This window comes from Eurypyga helias, unplaced genomic scaffold (genome assembly GCF_000690775.1).
Source record: "Eurypyga helias isolate BGI_N326 unplaced genomic scaffold, ASM69077v1 scaffold19430, whole genome shotgun sequence".
NCBI lineage: Eukaryota > Metazoa > Chordata > Aves > Eurypygiformes > Eurypygidae > Eurypyga > Eurypyga helias.
Window position 1 is genome coordinate 827 of NW_010226486.1, and position 13,794 is coordinate 14,620.

General features: G+C 52.4%; 1 protein-coding gene across 1 annotated transcript in view; it reads left to right on the forward strand.

Moving 5' to 3' along the window:
* Window positions 1-5,620: 5,620 nt before the first annotated feature.
* LTBP2 (latent transforming growth factor beta binding protein 2) overlaps window positions 5,621-13,794 on the forward strand; it is a gene marked incomplete at both ends in the record, with an annotated part of 55,771 nt that continues 47,597 nt past the window's right edge. The window contains 2 exons of the mRNA XM_010153366.1: window positions 5,621-5,691; window positions 11,238-11,478. Of these exons, the coding sequence (XP_010151668.1) occupies window positions 5,621-5,691; window positions 11,238-11,478 (312 nt within the window). The remainder of the gene's footprint in view (window positions 5,692-11,237; window positions 11,479-13,794) is intronic.

Here is a 13,794-nt window from a genome sequence, read left to right on the forward strand (position 1 = left end):
CTTCTGGACTCCAAATCGGCACTTTTTAAACTTCTCTATGACCTACTGTCTTCGGAGCTTATGAGAAAGTCTAGCTGAAATAGCTGTCCGTGAGTAACCACATGGCATTACTCCTCATGGAAAGCTGCTGCCTCCAGCCATTTGGTGAGACTCTGTCCTTCCACCTCATCCATCTTCTGACGTCCCTTGCTGCACCGGACATGTTTCCATCCAGGAAACTCAGGGCCCCTGAAAAACTTCATTTCATGATGTTTCATTTTTTTGCCAGGCGGGATATTTTTCTGTTCTTCTATTTACACTGAACTCCTACTACTCTCTAGTATGACAACCTTCATTTTCCCTTACTCAGGTAGCTTTGCAGGCTGCATTAAACCCCGGCGGTGTTTATTTGTACAGTTACTTTGGCTTCAAATCTCAACTCGTGCGTGGGTTGCCTTTCCTGATTCCCCAGTCAGAATTCTCTGCTGGTACCTCCAGGGCCCTCACACAGTCCTGTGGTTGGAAAACCGATTTATTAGCACTATATCCTTTTCTGGACAATTGTTTTCTTGCTTTGTTTGATAGCGGCATGCCAAAGATTGAGGTTTTTTTTGGGGGGGGGACCATTTGGATGTGTCTGCCACGCTGCTCACATCTGACCTTGGGACCTACTCACACCCTTCTGTGAGTGTGTCCAACCTCAAGCCTTGCAAGAGCTGGGTTTTAGTATCTTCTCCTGTTGGCTCGTTGTAAGGTGACTTTAGACACCACATCAATGATTGCAGAAAATTAGTCTTCTAACACTGAGTGAGAAAAACAATCCAGCCCCCAGAGCATCTCTGCTTTGCCGTGCTCTGCCTAACCTGCTCATGTCCCCAGCCCCCCTAACTGGTTTGCAGACCCACACCAGTCCCCGCTGCTGCAGATGAGCTATTTCTACCCAGTGCCGTGGAGCAGGTGACCTCCCAGTCCAGTGTGTTCAGTCTGACGTTTGACGTGTTCACAGGTTTATGGGTGCACCTTCTGGTCCGTGGAAAGATTTTCCTCCTGAGTGTCATGGGGTAGGGAGCTCCCAAGCCCTGACACGTGCCAGCTATGGCTGTACTCATGTGCTGGATGCATCCCTAATATTTGTCCCCTGTAATGTGACACCCCTTTGTTCTCTGCCCCATGCCACGGAAGGTCAGTCCCAGTGATGATCCTCAGGTGATTTACACAAAATTGGAGGAAGGTGGGTAATGGGGGAGTAGTCCAGGGAAACCCTCACTTCTGGTACCTGCCTAGACAATTTTGAGGGGCATGTGAGGCTCCCCAGGTACAGGCTGGGCATCCCACACTCTCTCCTTCTCTCTCCCATTTTCTCTTTGTGCGTTCTGCACCCCAGTTCTTGTTTCGTTGCTGTTGTAGACACCGTCTGTAGCTATACGGTCCTGTTTTGCCCAGGTTTTGTGGGATATAGGTTCTTGCTACACTGTGTGCAAAGGACTGCTCAGGAGCGGAGGCAGTTAATGCTGATGTGGACTTGGCAGAGGATTTTCAGTGCCTCATGGATGCCAGCAGCCTTTTGCTAATGTTCTTCATTGGGTCTGACTGCAAATATTTCATATGCAGTTGGATGAAGTTCACTGTCCTGCAGTCGAAAGGCAGACCTGATGATCTAATGGTCCCCTTGGCCTTCTGCGAGGATGCTGTAAACGACCTGAATGGAGTCAGCATATCTGGCAGCACAGAGTGCTTGCATGAAGTTGAAAGATGATGCATAGATTGCTGTTAAAATAAATGGTGAAAAAAAAAAAAGGGTCTACTGAACGCTTCAGAAACAGTATGTGATCATCGCTGAGGCTGTGCACATGTGGAAACTATGTGAAGCCAGGATCTTACTACTGTTTTCTTGTTTTCCTTCCCCCTAGTGCTTGTTACAGTTGCTTGGCTCTGGTTTCATGTCACACTGCAAGATCTTGCAGGCTTGTATCATCCTGGGTACCACTTTGCACAGCAGGATCCTGATCCCGATGGTGGGCTCTGGCTGCGGCAGACGCAGGTGGTGAAGGGCTGGCTTGCTGCAGCTCCTCTGCCCAAGTTGCAGGTTGTGCCAGTGCATCCCATCAGGGTCATGAATGTGTCTCTGGATGCAGGAAGGCTTCACGGCACTGGCTTCAGCTCTGTGAGGCGTCAGGGACGTGCCTGTCCCAGAAAAAGCGCAGGCCAGCGTGTAGAACCTGACACCTCCTGTGCACCAAGCTCTCTGGACATGCCAGGGGCTGTACCTGGGCATGGATGGTGCAGGATAGCTGCAGAGTGAGGAGCAAGTTTGGTTTGCAGTTGCTTGGTGCTGCCTGTCCTGTTTGGAGACCTCAGGGTGTACCTGGCCCTGGAGGCAGGGGCTGAGGTGTGGATCCAGTGCCTCATCCTGCGTTTTGCCAGAAAGGCAAACCCGAAGGCCCACGTCTGCAGTAATGAGCTATGCCTTAGGGCTTTCTCTGTCACTGCGGCTATTCAGCTTTCTCAGCAGTTCAACCCCCTTTCTTTCCAAAAAGGAGAAACTGACTATTGGAGATGGTCTTTGTCTGCTCCGGTCTGAGCTGGGCTGGGAACTTGGAAGGTGCTAAGCAGTCCAGGGCTATCTAATCCCAGCTCCTGGGAACATCCCCAGGAATGTTTCATTTCATAGGAAAGATGTGTGCTAGCTGACCTGGCCCTTGGGAAGGTAAACACATTAATTAGCCTATTCCACTGGTAAGGAGACAGAGATAGGGAAGACAAGCGGTTTGCCGAAGGCTTGTTTTGGCATCAATGGCATCCCTGGGCAGCATGACATAGTGTGTGTTCAACAGGACTTCAGCTTGTGAGATCTGTGTGAGAACATTTTCTGTTCTGCTCTGATCTAGGGTTGATCTTCTTTCTGCCTGGTAGAGCTGCTGACCCTTCCTTGTGCCCACCCATTCTCTGGTCACTCTGCACCCCAGGCTGCCCAGGATGAGGGCGAGTCCTGCTCTCTTCTCCCTGCTGCCGTGTTCCCAGGTTGAAGGGGTGGGTAAGCAGGAGGCAGCCTGTGGCAGCTGAGTGATTCCAAGTTACAAGTGTGGCTTTGTCTCACCTCATCGTTAGGTCTTCCAGGGACTTGGTGCATTGTGGCACCCAGTAGGTCCCCTTGCAGGGCAGCTCTGCCTGCTACCCCCTGTCCCCTGTGCGAATGGGGGGTGATTCGGGGTTGCTCAGTGTGTACAGGTAGCTCCCCAAGCAGCCACCCTCGGGATGGTGACGTCAGACGGGGAGGGACCCTGCCACTTGTCTCCCAAAGGAGCACCGGATGGAGTGTTCAAACCATGCAAATGTCAGCTGAAGGCTGTAAGTCGAACCAGACATGCTCAGGACTGGGTCCCACGCGGCAAAGCCCCCTTAGCTGTTTTCCCACTGCTGATGCCCTTGTTCACCTGACACCCCATGCTGTGTGAGGTCCTGTTCACAGGGCTTTTGTCAGGAAATAGTTGTCGTCCTTCTCTGCCCTCCAGTACTACCTACGTGTCGCTCCTCCCAAGTGCTCACTTCCAGTCCTGCATGTTCTCCCTGCATCCATCTCTGCCCATCTCCAGGTATTCCCTCTGCCCCTACCTCTAAGACATCCCTGCCAAGGCGCTCCCCTCCGCGCAAGCTGGGCTGTCCTCCCTTGAGGAGCTGCGCCCTCGTGCTAGTGTCTGCCTTCACCTGGGCTCAGCAGCTCTTGTCAGGGGTTGGCAGAGACACAGAAGGGACAGGCTGAGTAAGGCTTGCAAGGTGTGCCGAAGGAAGAATGGGAGCTGTGGCAGTCTAAGCAAAGATGCTTACGCTGCTGGTTGGAGTGGGGTCCCTCCGCAGACCTTAATTACCTAAACTCCAGCTCAGTGGTTTTCTCTCTTTACTGATCAGGACATCTTTAAAAAGTTTAAGGCCTTTTGTGGGCTCTTACGCAGTAAGTGAAAAAAAAAGTTGGCTTTCCTTGGATACTTTCTAGGGATGTCTTAAAGAAGAGACCCACAGACCTCTTTGGGTTGACAGACAAAAAGCTGGAAGTTGGTGCTCTAGCCCAGCCAGAGCAGATGTGAGTGGATGCAAGGCTTACTTTGGCTTGTTCTGTTTGCAGGAAGTCACACCAAGTGTATTCTCCCTGTAAAAATCTACCCAGGTTAATAAAATGTTGATCCTGAAGGACTGGATAACGCTTTACAAATGGTGTGACTTCTCAGACCACTTCCCCTTCCCACGTGGAGTGATTGTATCTTTACAGGCAGCTTCATTCATGAACACCAGAACAATCCTTGGCATGCTGCTACTCACCATCTTTGGCTCTCCTAAAACGTGAGCCTCACAGCTTGAGCTCTGGCACTTTTGGAGTCTCATCCCATGCTGTGTGGATGCAGGAGTCACGAGGATGTCGGTTCAGAGCAGGATCATCTTCAGACCCTGCTGTGTTCATGTGAAAGTCAATCCAGAAGACAAATGTGCATGTTTCCGTGGTTTCTGTAAATTCTGTCAGCGGCTCTGACCGCCTTGTCTAGAGTTAGAAATAAACCATGCTCCCTGCTTCATTTCTAGAGGCTTTCCAGAGTGTTCAGGCTGCCTATTTCTAACTTTTGATCTTTTGATGATTGAACTTTTCCATCTACCTAGACATACAAAAGTTACATATTCCCCAAACCTTCCCTCCACGATGAGTAAATACACTTGGACAGCAACCTGCAACTTGTTATTCCTTTTCATTATAGATGTGTAAATATGAGATGTGGTCAGAGGGAGCAGGATTAGCTGCCTGCTTGGGCGTTGCGGAGCACCTCTTGGAAGCACAGCACTGTCCCTGATAGCTGTATGTCGGCAGGGATCACTACCCGAACACCATAATAAGGGAGAGTTGGGGAGGATGTAGTTTGTGGAAAGTTGTCACAGCTAGTGCTGGAATTAACCACCATGGGAATGGTGTGTGCATCCTGGAGTTAGTCTAGCACTGTGCCTGTCAAGCAGGCACAAATTTCATAGCACTGGAGAGTCCCCAGTGCCCCGGGGCTGCTGTGCCAGAGGCAGATAACAGACTGGGGTGTTCGCAAAAGGGGGAGCAAGCCGGGGAGTGGCCGATGGGGCTGCTGGCATGCTGTCCTCCCCCCCCGGGGTGGGGTTGAGCAATGCACAACAACAGGCAGCAGCAGTTAGGCGGAGAATGAAGTGTTGTCTTCGGCCGAAGCAGCTCGGGACACTTGCGGAGGCGAGATGCTATGACCAAAGTTGGAATCGAGCCCGATTTACACCCCAGTACCACAAAGTGCCGTGAGATCTTTAATGGTTGCAAGCCGCCAGCCTCCAATTGCTCTCAGGAGGAAAATGGTTCTTCTGAGCGCTGTGCCAGGAACCCAGCATACTGCCTGTTGAAGAGGGAGATACTCCCCCAGGGATCGCTCACACTGCAGCATTCACATAGTCCCTGGGGGTTTCTTTTCCAGGCACTTAAACAACTCAGCCCTTGTCCCATTGGTTTTGATCTCAGCTGCTGGTCCATCTGGAAGGAAATATCAAATGCTGCAGGAAATAATTTTACGGGTGACTCAGAGGTGCTGGCTGCGGAGAGACCTCAGCTTCCCTTCTCCTGACCACGCTTTTTTGTCTCTCTGCTTAGGCCAAACGTCTGTGGCAGACAGTGTTGCCCAGGGTGGACCACGGCTCCCGGCACAAACCACTGCATCAAACGTGAGTATGACAGTCTCAGCCGGCGCAGGTCTCACGATGCGCCCCTAAAAAGCGCTTGAGTACTGCTGTGACCCCCTACCCATCCCTTACGCTGTGCCAGGGCAGGAGATGGGTGGATGCTGGGGTCTCCGGAGGCAGCACTGCAGGCTCCCCGTGGGGCTGCCGAGCTGTGGGTCAGCTCTCCCTGCCTGCTGGCAAAGTCTGGGCATGCTGAATAATTATGGCTTTGCTTTATTATCATTATTAGTGTCCAGCCCGAGCAAGGTCTTGTTGGGGCAGGGCGTTGCAACGGCACATTTAAGGGCGTGTTTCGAGCCCTGGGCTCTCATCCTCCTGCTTGGAGTAAAAGGCAGGTCTGTGAAAGTCCCAGCAGGTGGGAACTGGCAGAGTGAGGCTGTGCTCACGTGGGCGAGTGTCGCTGACGGGGAAACCAAGGCTGCAAATTGTCTGAGTGCTGTTAAGGAAAGCGATTAATGGAGTTGGCACAATGGCTGGAGAGTGGTGCAGCACGTGGGATGTGTAAATTGGTGGGGGGCTGCAGGGTGCTCCTGCAGTGCAGAAACTGCCCGGCACGGCCCTCCGGCCTGCCCAAGGTGGGGTTAATAAGGGCTGTGCTCCTCTGGAAGGCCCTGCCACGGCCCTGGGGGCTGAGATCATTTTGGGCTCCCCGACACAGCACTGGAAGGGAAAGGGTTTGGGCAGGCATGAGTGCGATGCACGCCAGAGGCAGCTGCAGTGTCAGACTCCATCCTCAGTAGCTCAGCAACCACAGCCCATCCCCTGCCAGGATCCCTGTCCCGAAACAAGGGGTTACACCACTCAGCTCACCTGGGGGCCTTCCCAGGGGACTGCCTGCCCCATGCACCTGCCAGCTCCCAGGTAGGCTGCCCACAGCGCCGGGGCAGCTCGGAGGGCAGGGAGCACGCAGGCACGGGGCAGGCTTTCTGGGCAGGAACACCCTGCCCAGAATAGCCAAGAGCATCTGCCTCCGCTCGAGTGGCAGCAGCTGCCCAGATGTTTAGCGGGGAAAGAGGCTCAACTTTGTTTGCCGCGGGATCTCACCGCGCTTCGGCCACGCTGGGATAATTGCATTAGCGATCGCTGTTTGGGAGCAAGGGGCCAAGGGCTGACTCACCTCCCTTCTCCCTCTCCCCCACACCGACAGAAGCCAAACGGTAGAGACCGTGCTGTGCTGCCAGACAGCGTCTGTAAACAGAGCACGGGGCCAGCGATGGCAGCATCTTTCTCTCATTAGGGATTTTTGTAGGAGCAGTAGATCTGGGCTCGCAGCCACGCGGGCTGTCTAGCGATTGCTCAGGTGCTGGGCCCTCCTTCCCAAGGATTCATTAAAAGGACACTGTCAACATGATCAGCTTTGACAGTGTCTCCCCCCCATTGGGGGATAGTAAATCTCAGGCAGGTCTTAGGTGGAGACTGATGATGTGTAAACATCATTTTGTTCCCAGCCGCCTCCCTCACCGGGCTTTTCAACTGGAGTTCAAACTGCTGGGGACATTTGGCTGTTTTTAGGGCTGCCAAGGCAAGCTGGACAGCCTGTCCCAGTTAGTTTCTGCACTGTTCAATGCCTGATCCCATGGTCTTTGATATGGGCCTTATCAGGGAATTTAGCAGGGTAGAAATGCAGCCAGAGGGAACCTCTTAGCATGATGAAGCAGGGAAGAAGCTGGCATCTGGGTCTTGGGCAGGACCTTGGTGTTGATGGGTCTGAGTCTGGGTGCAGGAGAGAGGATAGAGCAAATTGTTGCCTTCATCTACTCCTGTCATCTACCAAGCATGGTGATTTCTTCCTTCTCCACCCATGCTTTTCCAGGGACTTTCCTCTTGCAACACATCTGTGTCTGACTGAACTCGAGCCATGGCCAGGTTTCTCTAGCCGTATGGTTTGTTCCAGCTTAAAGGACCTAAGTACAGTGGGGACTTCAGGAAGTTTTCAGAGTCAGTGACTAGGAAGATGAAAACGAGAAATCTCTCTCTCTTCGTGGTGCTGATTTTTCCTGGGAAAGTGGAAGTGAACTAAGGGGGTTTGGGAAGAAGATCTCACCCACTTGCAGTGGGCTTGGTTTCTACCCACATGCTGCCAGGTCACCACACTGAACTGTGTACAGGGCATCCTGTGGAGCTCCAGAGGTCTTTCCCCAGGGGACATTAGGAATAATGAGCTATCTGAACTTGGGCCCGAGGAGTTCATCCAATCTCCTGCCTGTCTAGCTCCATCCCAGGTTAAGGCTCGGGGCTTTGTGTCCTGGCTTCAGTGGAGAAGTAACCCATAAACACAAGCTGGGCAGAAGCCCCCTTGCACTGCCCATATTTCAGGGGCTGCAGAGTGCACTTGTCGATAATTTAGCTGCTGCCTATTAGCTCACTATCCTTCCCCTCTGCTTCAGAGCAAGGGAATCCACTTGCTCAGCCTCCAAACATGAGTTCATCAACCTCCACTTTCATCAGCATTATTTACTATGGTTCTCTGCTGTTTCCCAGGATAGCAGCCTGGGCTGGGCTGGTAACGCAGAGGGAACTTTTTTTCTGACGTGGATATTTTAAAGCTTAAAAGAAACATTTTTAATCGGCATGTTGGGAAGGACTAAATAAAATCATGCACTTTCTAATCTCGTACAGATGGTCTTGCGGTTAAGATACTGGCTGAAGGCGCAGGGATTCCGGGATGAGTTGCTGGCTCTGCTGTGGTCTCACAGTGTGCCTTCAGACAGTCGCATTAGCACCTGGGGCTTTTCCACATCTGCAAACTAGAGATGACATTCACATGCTCTCCCCTCTTGTCTCTCTTCTGTACAGCGACTGTAGGGATTTTTGAACCCAGATTGTGTTTCACTGAAGTTGTGTTTTCCCTCTCTCTTACTCCTGCATTGCTGTTGATGTCCCTCCCTGTCAGCCTGCACAGATCTCCCACTTGTGCTGAATTCTCTGTCCCTTCTGGCTTTGCTAACACGGGCAGAGCTTCAGGTTAGGACTGAGATTACATACTGCTCTGCACCAATAAGCAAACTTTTCCATGAGAAAGGGGACTAAAGCACCCTGTTGGTACAAGTCAGCATCTTCCCAGTTTTCCTGTGGTTGCCTAGCTGGATGGACAGGTTGCCCCACATTTAAGGGAACTGAGCAGCAGCTGCCAACAGTGAAGATGTACACCTCTCTCCTAGACCTAGGGCACATGCAGCAGGGACACAGTAAGTGACTGTCACCTTGCCACGTCATTGCTCAGTCCTCAGCTGCCCGTGCCTGCAAAGCGATGGGAGGTTGGACTTGGTGACCTTCTCCCCTGACGGTCCTGCCTGCCTGGCCTAAGTGGGTGGTCAGAGTCTCGCCAGTCGTCCCTGCAGCGTGGCCTTGCAGGGGACACTTACCTCATGCACTGAGGACTGGACAGCACCAGGCTTGATGTGTGAGGGCACTGCTAGATGCTTTTGAACAAACTAATATTGCTACTACCGATGCTTCAGCAGTGCTCCAAATCTTGTCCTTTTATTATGAAGAGTTTTGAGATGACTCCTTTTGCTTTCCCTAAAGCCTCAGCTCCTGGAGCAGGTGATTGCATGAGACTACAGTGAGAAGAAATGAGCAGCTGTCATCTTAACAGAAACTGTTTATAGCCCCCACAGCCGGGGAGAGACACCTCAGAGTAACCCCTGGGCTCAGAAACCAGAAAGCAAAGGGAAAGATTCCAAATATGTATATATTTTTAACCGTCTTGTTTCTTCTGTCAGTGTTATGGTTTTGGGGGCCTGACTTGTGATTTCATATACTTGGCATTGGCAGTACTTCTGCTGAATGTCAGCTCTCCCTACATCACATAGCAGCACTGAGTGAAAACTGGTGACTTTTTATAGCTCTTTTGAGTTCTTCCTGAGTCTGCATAGGAAGGGGATTAATCCTAGAGCTGGAATATTTCAGCTAGCGCAGCTCTGCACCCATCCTGCGTGAAGGGACCAGACGACTAATCCCATTCCCTTCTTCCTCTCCTCTATATCAGCTGCCTTAGGGGCTTTTTAGAGTGCCTGGTTGCTTATCACTGCTTTCCTGAAAAGACTGTGAACAATGTTAGCGGGAGAGGTTGTGAGAACTACTGTGATCCCAGGTCCCGGCGTCGCGGCTCTGCAGTATTTCAGCACATGAAGCAGTTGTTTTCAATGGCAGGCTTCCTGGTCTGGTGGTGTTTGTTGAAACAGGCATTTATTGGGAGATAACGGTAGGGACTGGCAGCCTATTTAAATTGCAGCTGAGTTTTATATTATAAATCACATCAACTTTCAGAGTGCCAGACTTCCCAGAGACTGTTAATTCCTGCCTGACTAGGGCCCCGTCTCTGTTCCAGAGTCTGCAGTGGTGGCTGATTTATTTTACTGGGGGATTTCATCAAAACCTCTGGCTTTCACCTATACAGCCCTGTGTGACTTGGGTTCTTCCTTTCCTTGAGATCTTCCTCTCTTCCTGAGTGTTAACATGGTAATAAAGGTCAAACGAAGCATTCCAGCCAACACAGAGACCCCAGCAGCTGTGTGTGATGGTGGTGGGATTGATGGTGGTGGGATATCAGATGCTCCTGCAGCCTCCCTGGAGCAGTCCTGAGGAAGGGGCTGTCAGCAGAAGCGGTGGCTGCATGTGTTGATCCATCCGCAGCGTTCCCACACGGCTGGAGGTTGATGTCCACCTTATGCTGTCTGATGAAGTTTCATTACCCTTCAGCCAGCCGGCCCTTTTCCTTCTTTGAGGGAGAACGCTGTTTTCAGTTGCTCTTGCTCAGAACAATGAGCCTGGTCCTATCTGAGCGAGCTGTGGTTTCCTGGCTCTGGTTGGCTGGGCTATAAACCCAATTTGGCATCTGTTAACTTGGGAAGTGTTAGGGTCCAGCGTATAATTAATAGCACTTTCCTCCCGGGGCGCAAACTGAAGCTGATGTGCTTTAATTAGGAACACACACAGGCTCGGAGGGTGATTTGGGCATGAAGTTAATGAACTGTAAGTCCCTGTAGCTGTGGAGGAATTTGGGCGCAGTGACTTCAAAATCAGCTGCAAAGGGAGTGCTGGAAAGCTCTGGAGGGCACAGCCAGGTGGACCATGCAAATCAGACCCCAAAACTAAAGCGTGAGGGTAACGTGCGAACTACTCCCAAGGGGCTGTGATAGTGCCTTCTCGTCTGGCAGCCGCTGCCTCCCCCTGCTCTGGGATTGAGGTCCTACTCCTGCTTGGAGAGCTACGGGCAGTGCTGGAGGCTCTACGCTCTCTGCAGACCATACTACTGGTTTTTGAGCTCTCTGAAGTGAGTATTGCTGGAGAAGAGCTCTGCAGAGACCACTGGGGAGAAGTGGGAACAGAAACAAGTCCCTGACAGCAGTGATCTTGTGTTAGGGACTCTGGGCAGCAGTAACGCAGATTTTGAAGGACACCTGCCTGCAGAGAAGTGATGGGGCTGCCCTGGTTGTGCTGCCCCAGCTGGATGTCACCACCGTGGGGCTGAGTACGCTGCCAAGAGCCCCGTGTCCACTAACCACCTTTCTGTGTCTCCCCAGCTGTCTGCGACCCACCGTGCCAGAACAAGGGCTCCTGCAGCCGTCCCCAGGTCTGTACCTGTCGCTCAGGCTTCCAGGGTTCCCGGTGCGAAGAAGTCGTTCCCGAGCAGGAGTACCACCCGCCCAGCGCCCCTGCCTTCCAGCCCCCTGCAAGCTTCCACCGGAGGAGGACCAGCACGGCAGGGCGTGATGCCTCCCTGCAAGGGGCTCAGGCGCCCGTTCCACGGCACATCCCAGCTGTGTAAGTCAAACCCGCTTCCTGACAGGATGCTCCCCCAAACCCACAGGCACCTAATGGCTTGCTGGGGCCACAGCTTCTGCTTTGTGAGACCGGGCAGCTTGGCTCCTGTGGGAGCTGACAGAAGGGGGTCGGGCTCTGCTGTCCCACCGAGGGACTTGGTTTGGCCCCAGCACTATGTCACAGTGCCCAGGCACAGGCAGGAATGGGACAGGCTAGTGGCAGTCCCACGGTGAAGGAGGACCATGAAGCTCAGCAGTTTGCCCACGTCCAGTTGATGAGCAGCGGTTGGGTAGCAGCAGGGTGGACGGAGAGCTGGGGGTTAAATCTCTTTCCCAAGAGGATGTATTTAGAGCAGTATGTCCAGGTAGTATCCACAGGAGAGTACATAGATATGCGGTGTGCTGTTAAATGCCGGTATGAGCGAAGTGATGATGCTTGGAGATGTCTCCTGTCAGACTCTAGCTGTTATCGAGCAATCTGTTCCATATTTCTGTGTCACCCTGCTGTGGTGTGGGTCATTGTGGTACCCAGGCAGGTGTCTGTATATTGGGTATGGAAGCAAAGATGCAGCTGTTGTGCAGGAGAGATGCTGTGAGGAGCATGTTAATCTCGGAATGGCAACTGTGGCATCATCCAGTCCTTCTGGGTGAGGAATAGCTCAAGGCTTCATCCCACCTGCCTCAGGTCAGTGCTGAGGTGCTCTCATATGTGAGCTGCAACTCTCCACACTTTATGTTTTGTGAAGGCCCTCTGGAGCCATGGGTTTTCTATTGAAGGAGGCAGGAAAGGCAGGAAAGGTGCCTTTCCCTGACAAGCACCTCTGCATTGCTAGCGGCAAAATGGGGATGGAGAGGTGGGAATGGTGCCTGCTTGCAATAACCCACGTTTGGTTGTTTTTTAAAAAAATCACCTCCACTTTGCTGTAAGAGTTCATGGACACAGGAGCAAAGTGTTAAGACTGCACCACTCCTAAAGCAAGAAAAGCAAGACTGGTTTTGTTGGTAGCCACCGCAGGAGAGAATTTGCACATGGCTTCCAGCAGAAGTCCCTCAGTCGTAGTCAAGAAGACATTACAGCAAATTACAGGTGTGTAACCAGGAGGGGACTTCAGTTTCTCCTGTTCTGAGCTGTTTTGACATTCTCTGTCAGCATCACTTAGAGCTTCCCAAGGAGAGGGCTGGTCGGCCTCTGTTTTTCTGCATTTCTGCAGGTTGTTTTTAAAGGGCCTGTTGCACTTAAAGTAGCTGTTGCCTTTTTTGTCTCTTCTGAAGTAGAGGCAATGCTGGAGGCATTAGAGGCAAGGCTGGAGACACTTCTAAACACTTACTCTCGACCATCTACAGTTTTAGAGGGGCTCAGATGGCTGATGAGTAATTGACTGGCACGAAGTGGTTCACTGAAGCCGGCATATCTTGGTGCCCAAATGAAAGATTATCTGATGGGAACCAAATTCAGGCAAGGCAGAGGTGATGCTGGCAGGGAGAGGTGGCCCAGCCGCTGTCATCGCTGCCCCAAGCGAGGCTCGATGCCTGAGTGAGCATGCACCCCATGGACGTGCCTGCAATCCTGGTCATTGCTGACAAGTTTACCCCTGGTGATGACCTCCTCCTACCCCTCCGTGCCACGCTCTGTGCGCAAGGGCTGGAGGGGAGGGAGAGCAGCACTCTTGGAGATGCGGCACCTGTTGAAGGCTTTCCCAGTAAGGAACGTGATCTCAGGCTCTGCGCAGGGAACGGGGTGGGTGTGCAGGCACTGGCAGAGCATTCCTGTCCAGACAGTCAGACACAGCGTTTAGCTGGGCTGGGATTGCTGAATGCCCAGCTGCCTGCTGTACCTTAAATCCTCTGGCGCTGTCCCAAGGAAATAGGACTCCGTTAAGGACCGTGCAGTGCCTTTCCTCCTTCCCTCCCCAGGGAGGCTGTAGGATGTTGCCTTAAGATTTGCCAAGAGTATCTGATGTTCGTCCTTTGTGATGGCCACGGGTAGGAGCCCGGGGCATGGCCACCGCTGCCTGCCTGCTGTGGCCATCCCATGCTGTGCCCTTCCTGCCCGGGCAATGCATAGCAGTGCTGGACAGGCAGGCGCGGGGCTGCCTGCACCCTGGCATCAGTCTGCGTTAACACACCTCCCATCAGCCCCTGGGCCTTTTCCCGTACAGTTCAGTTGCTTGGGTTTTGTCTGTGGGCCATATAACATATGGCAGACAACTGGCATGACCTAAAAGACTTGCTGCTGTTAGATGGGTTGTACCCTGAATAGTTTTGAGTGTCCGCTTCAGCCTGCCAACTTCTGGGCTAGCTGTGGAGCCTGTGAGAC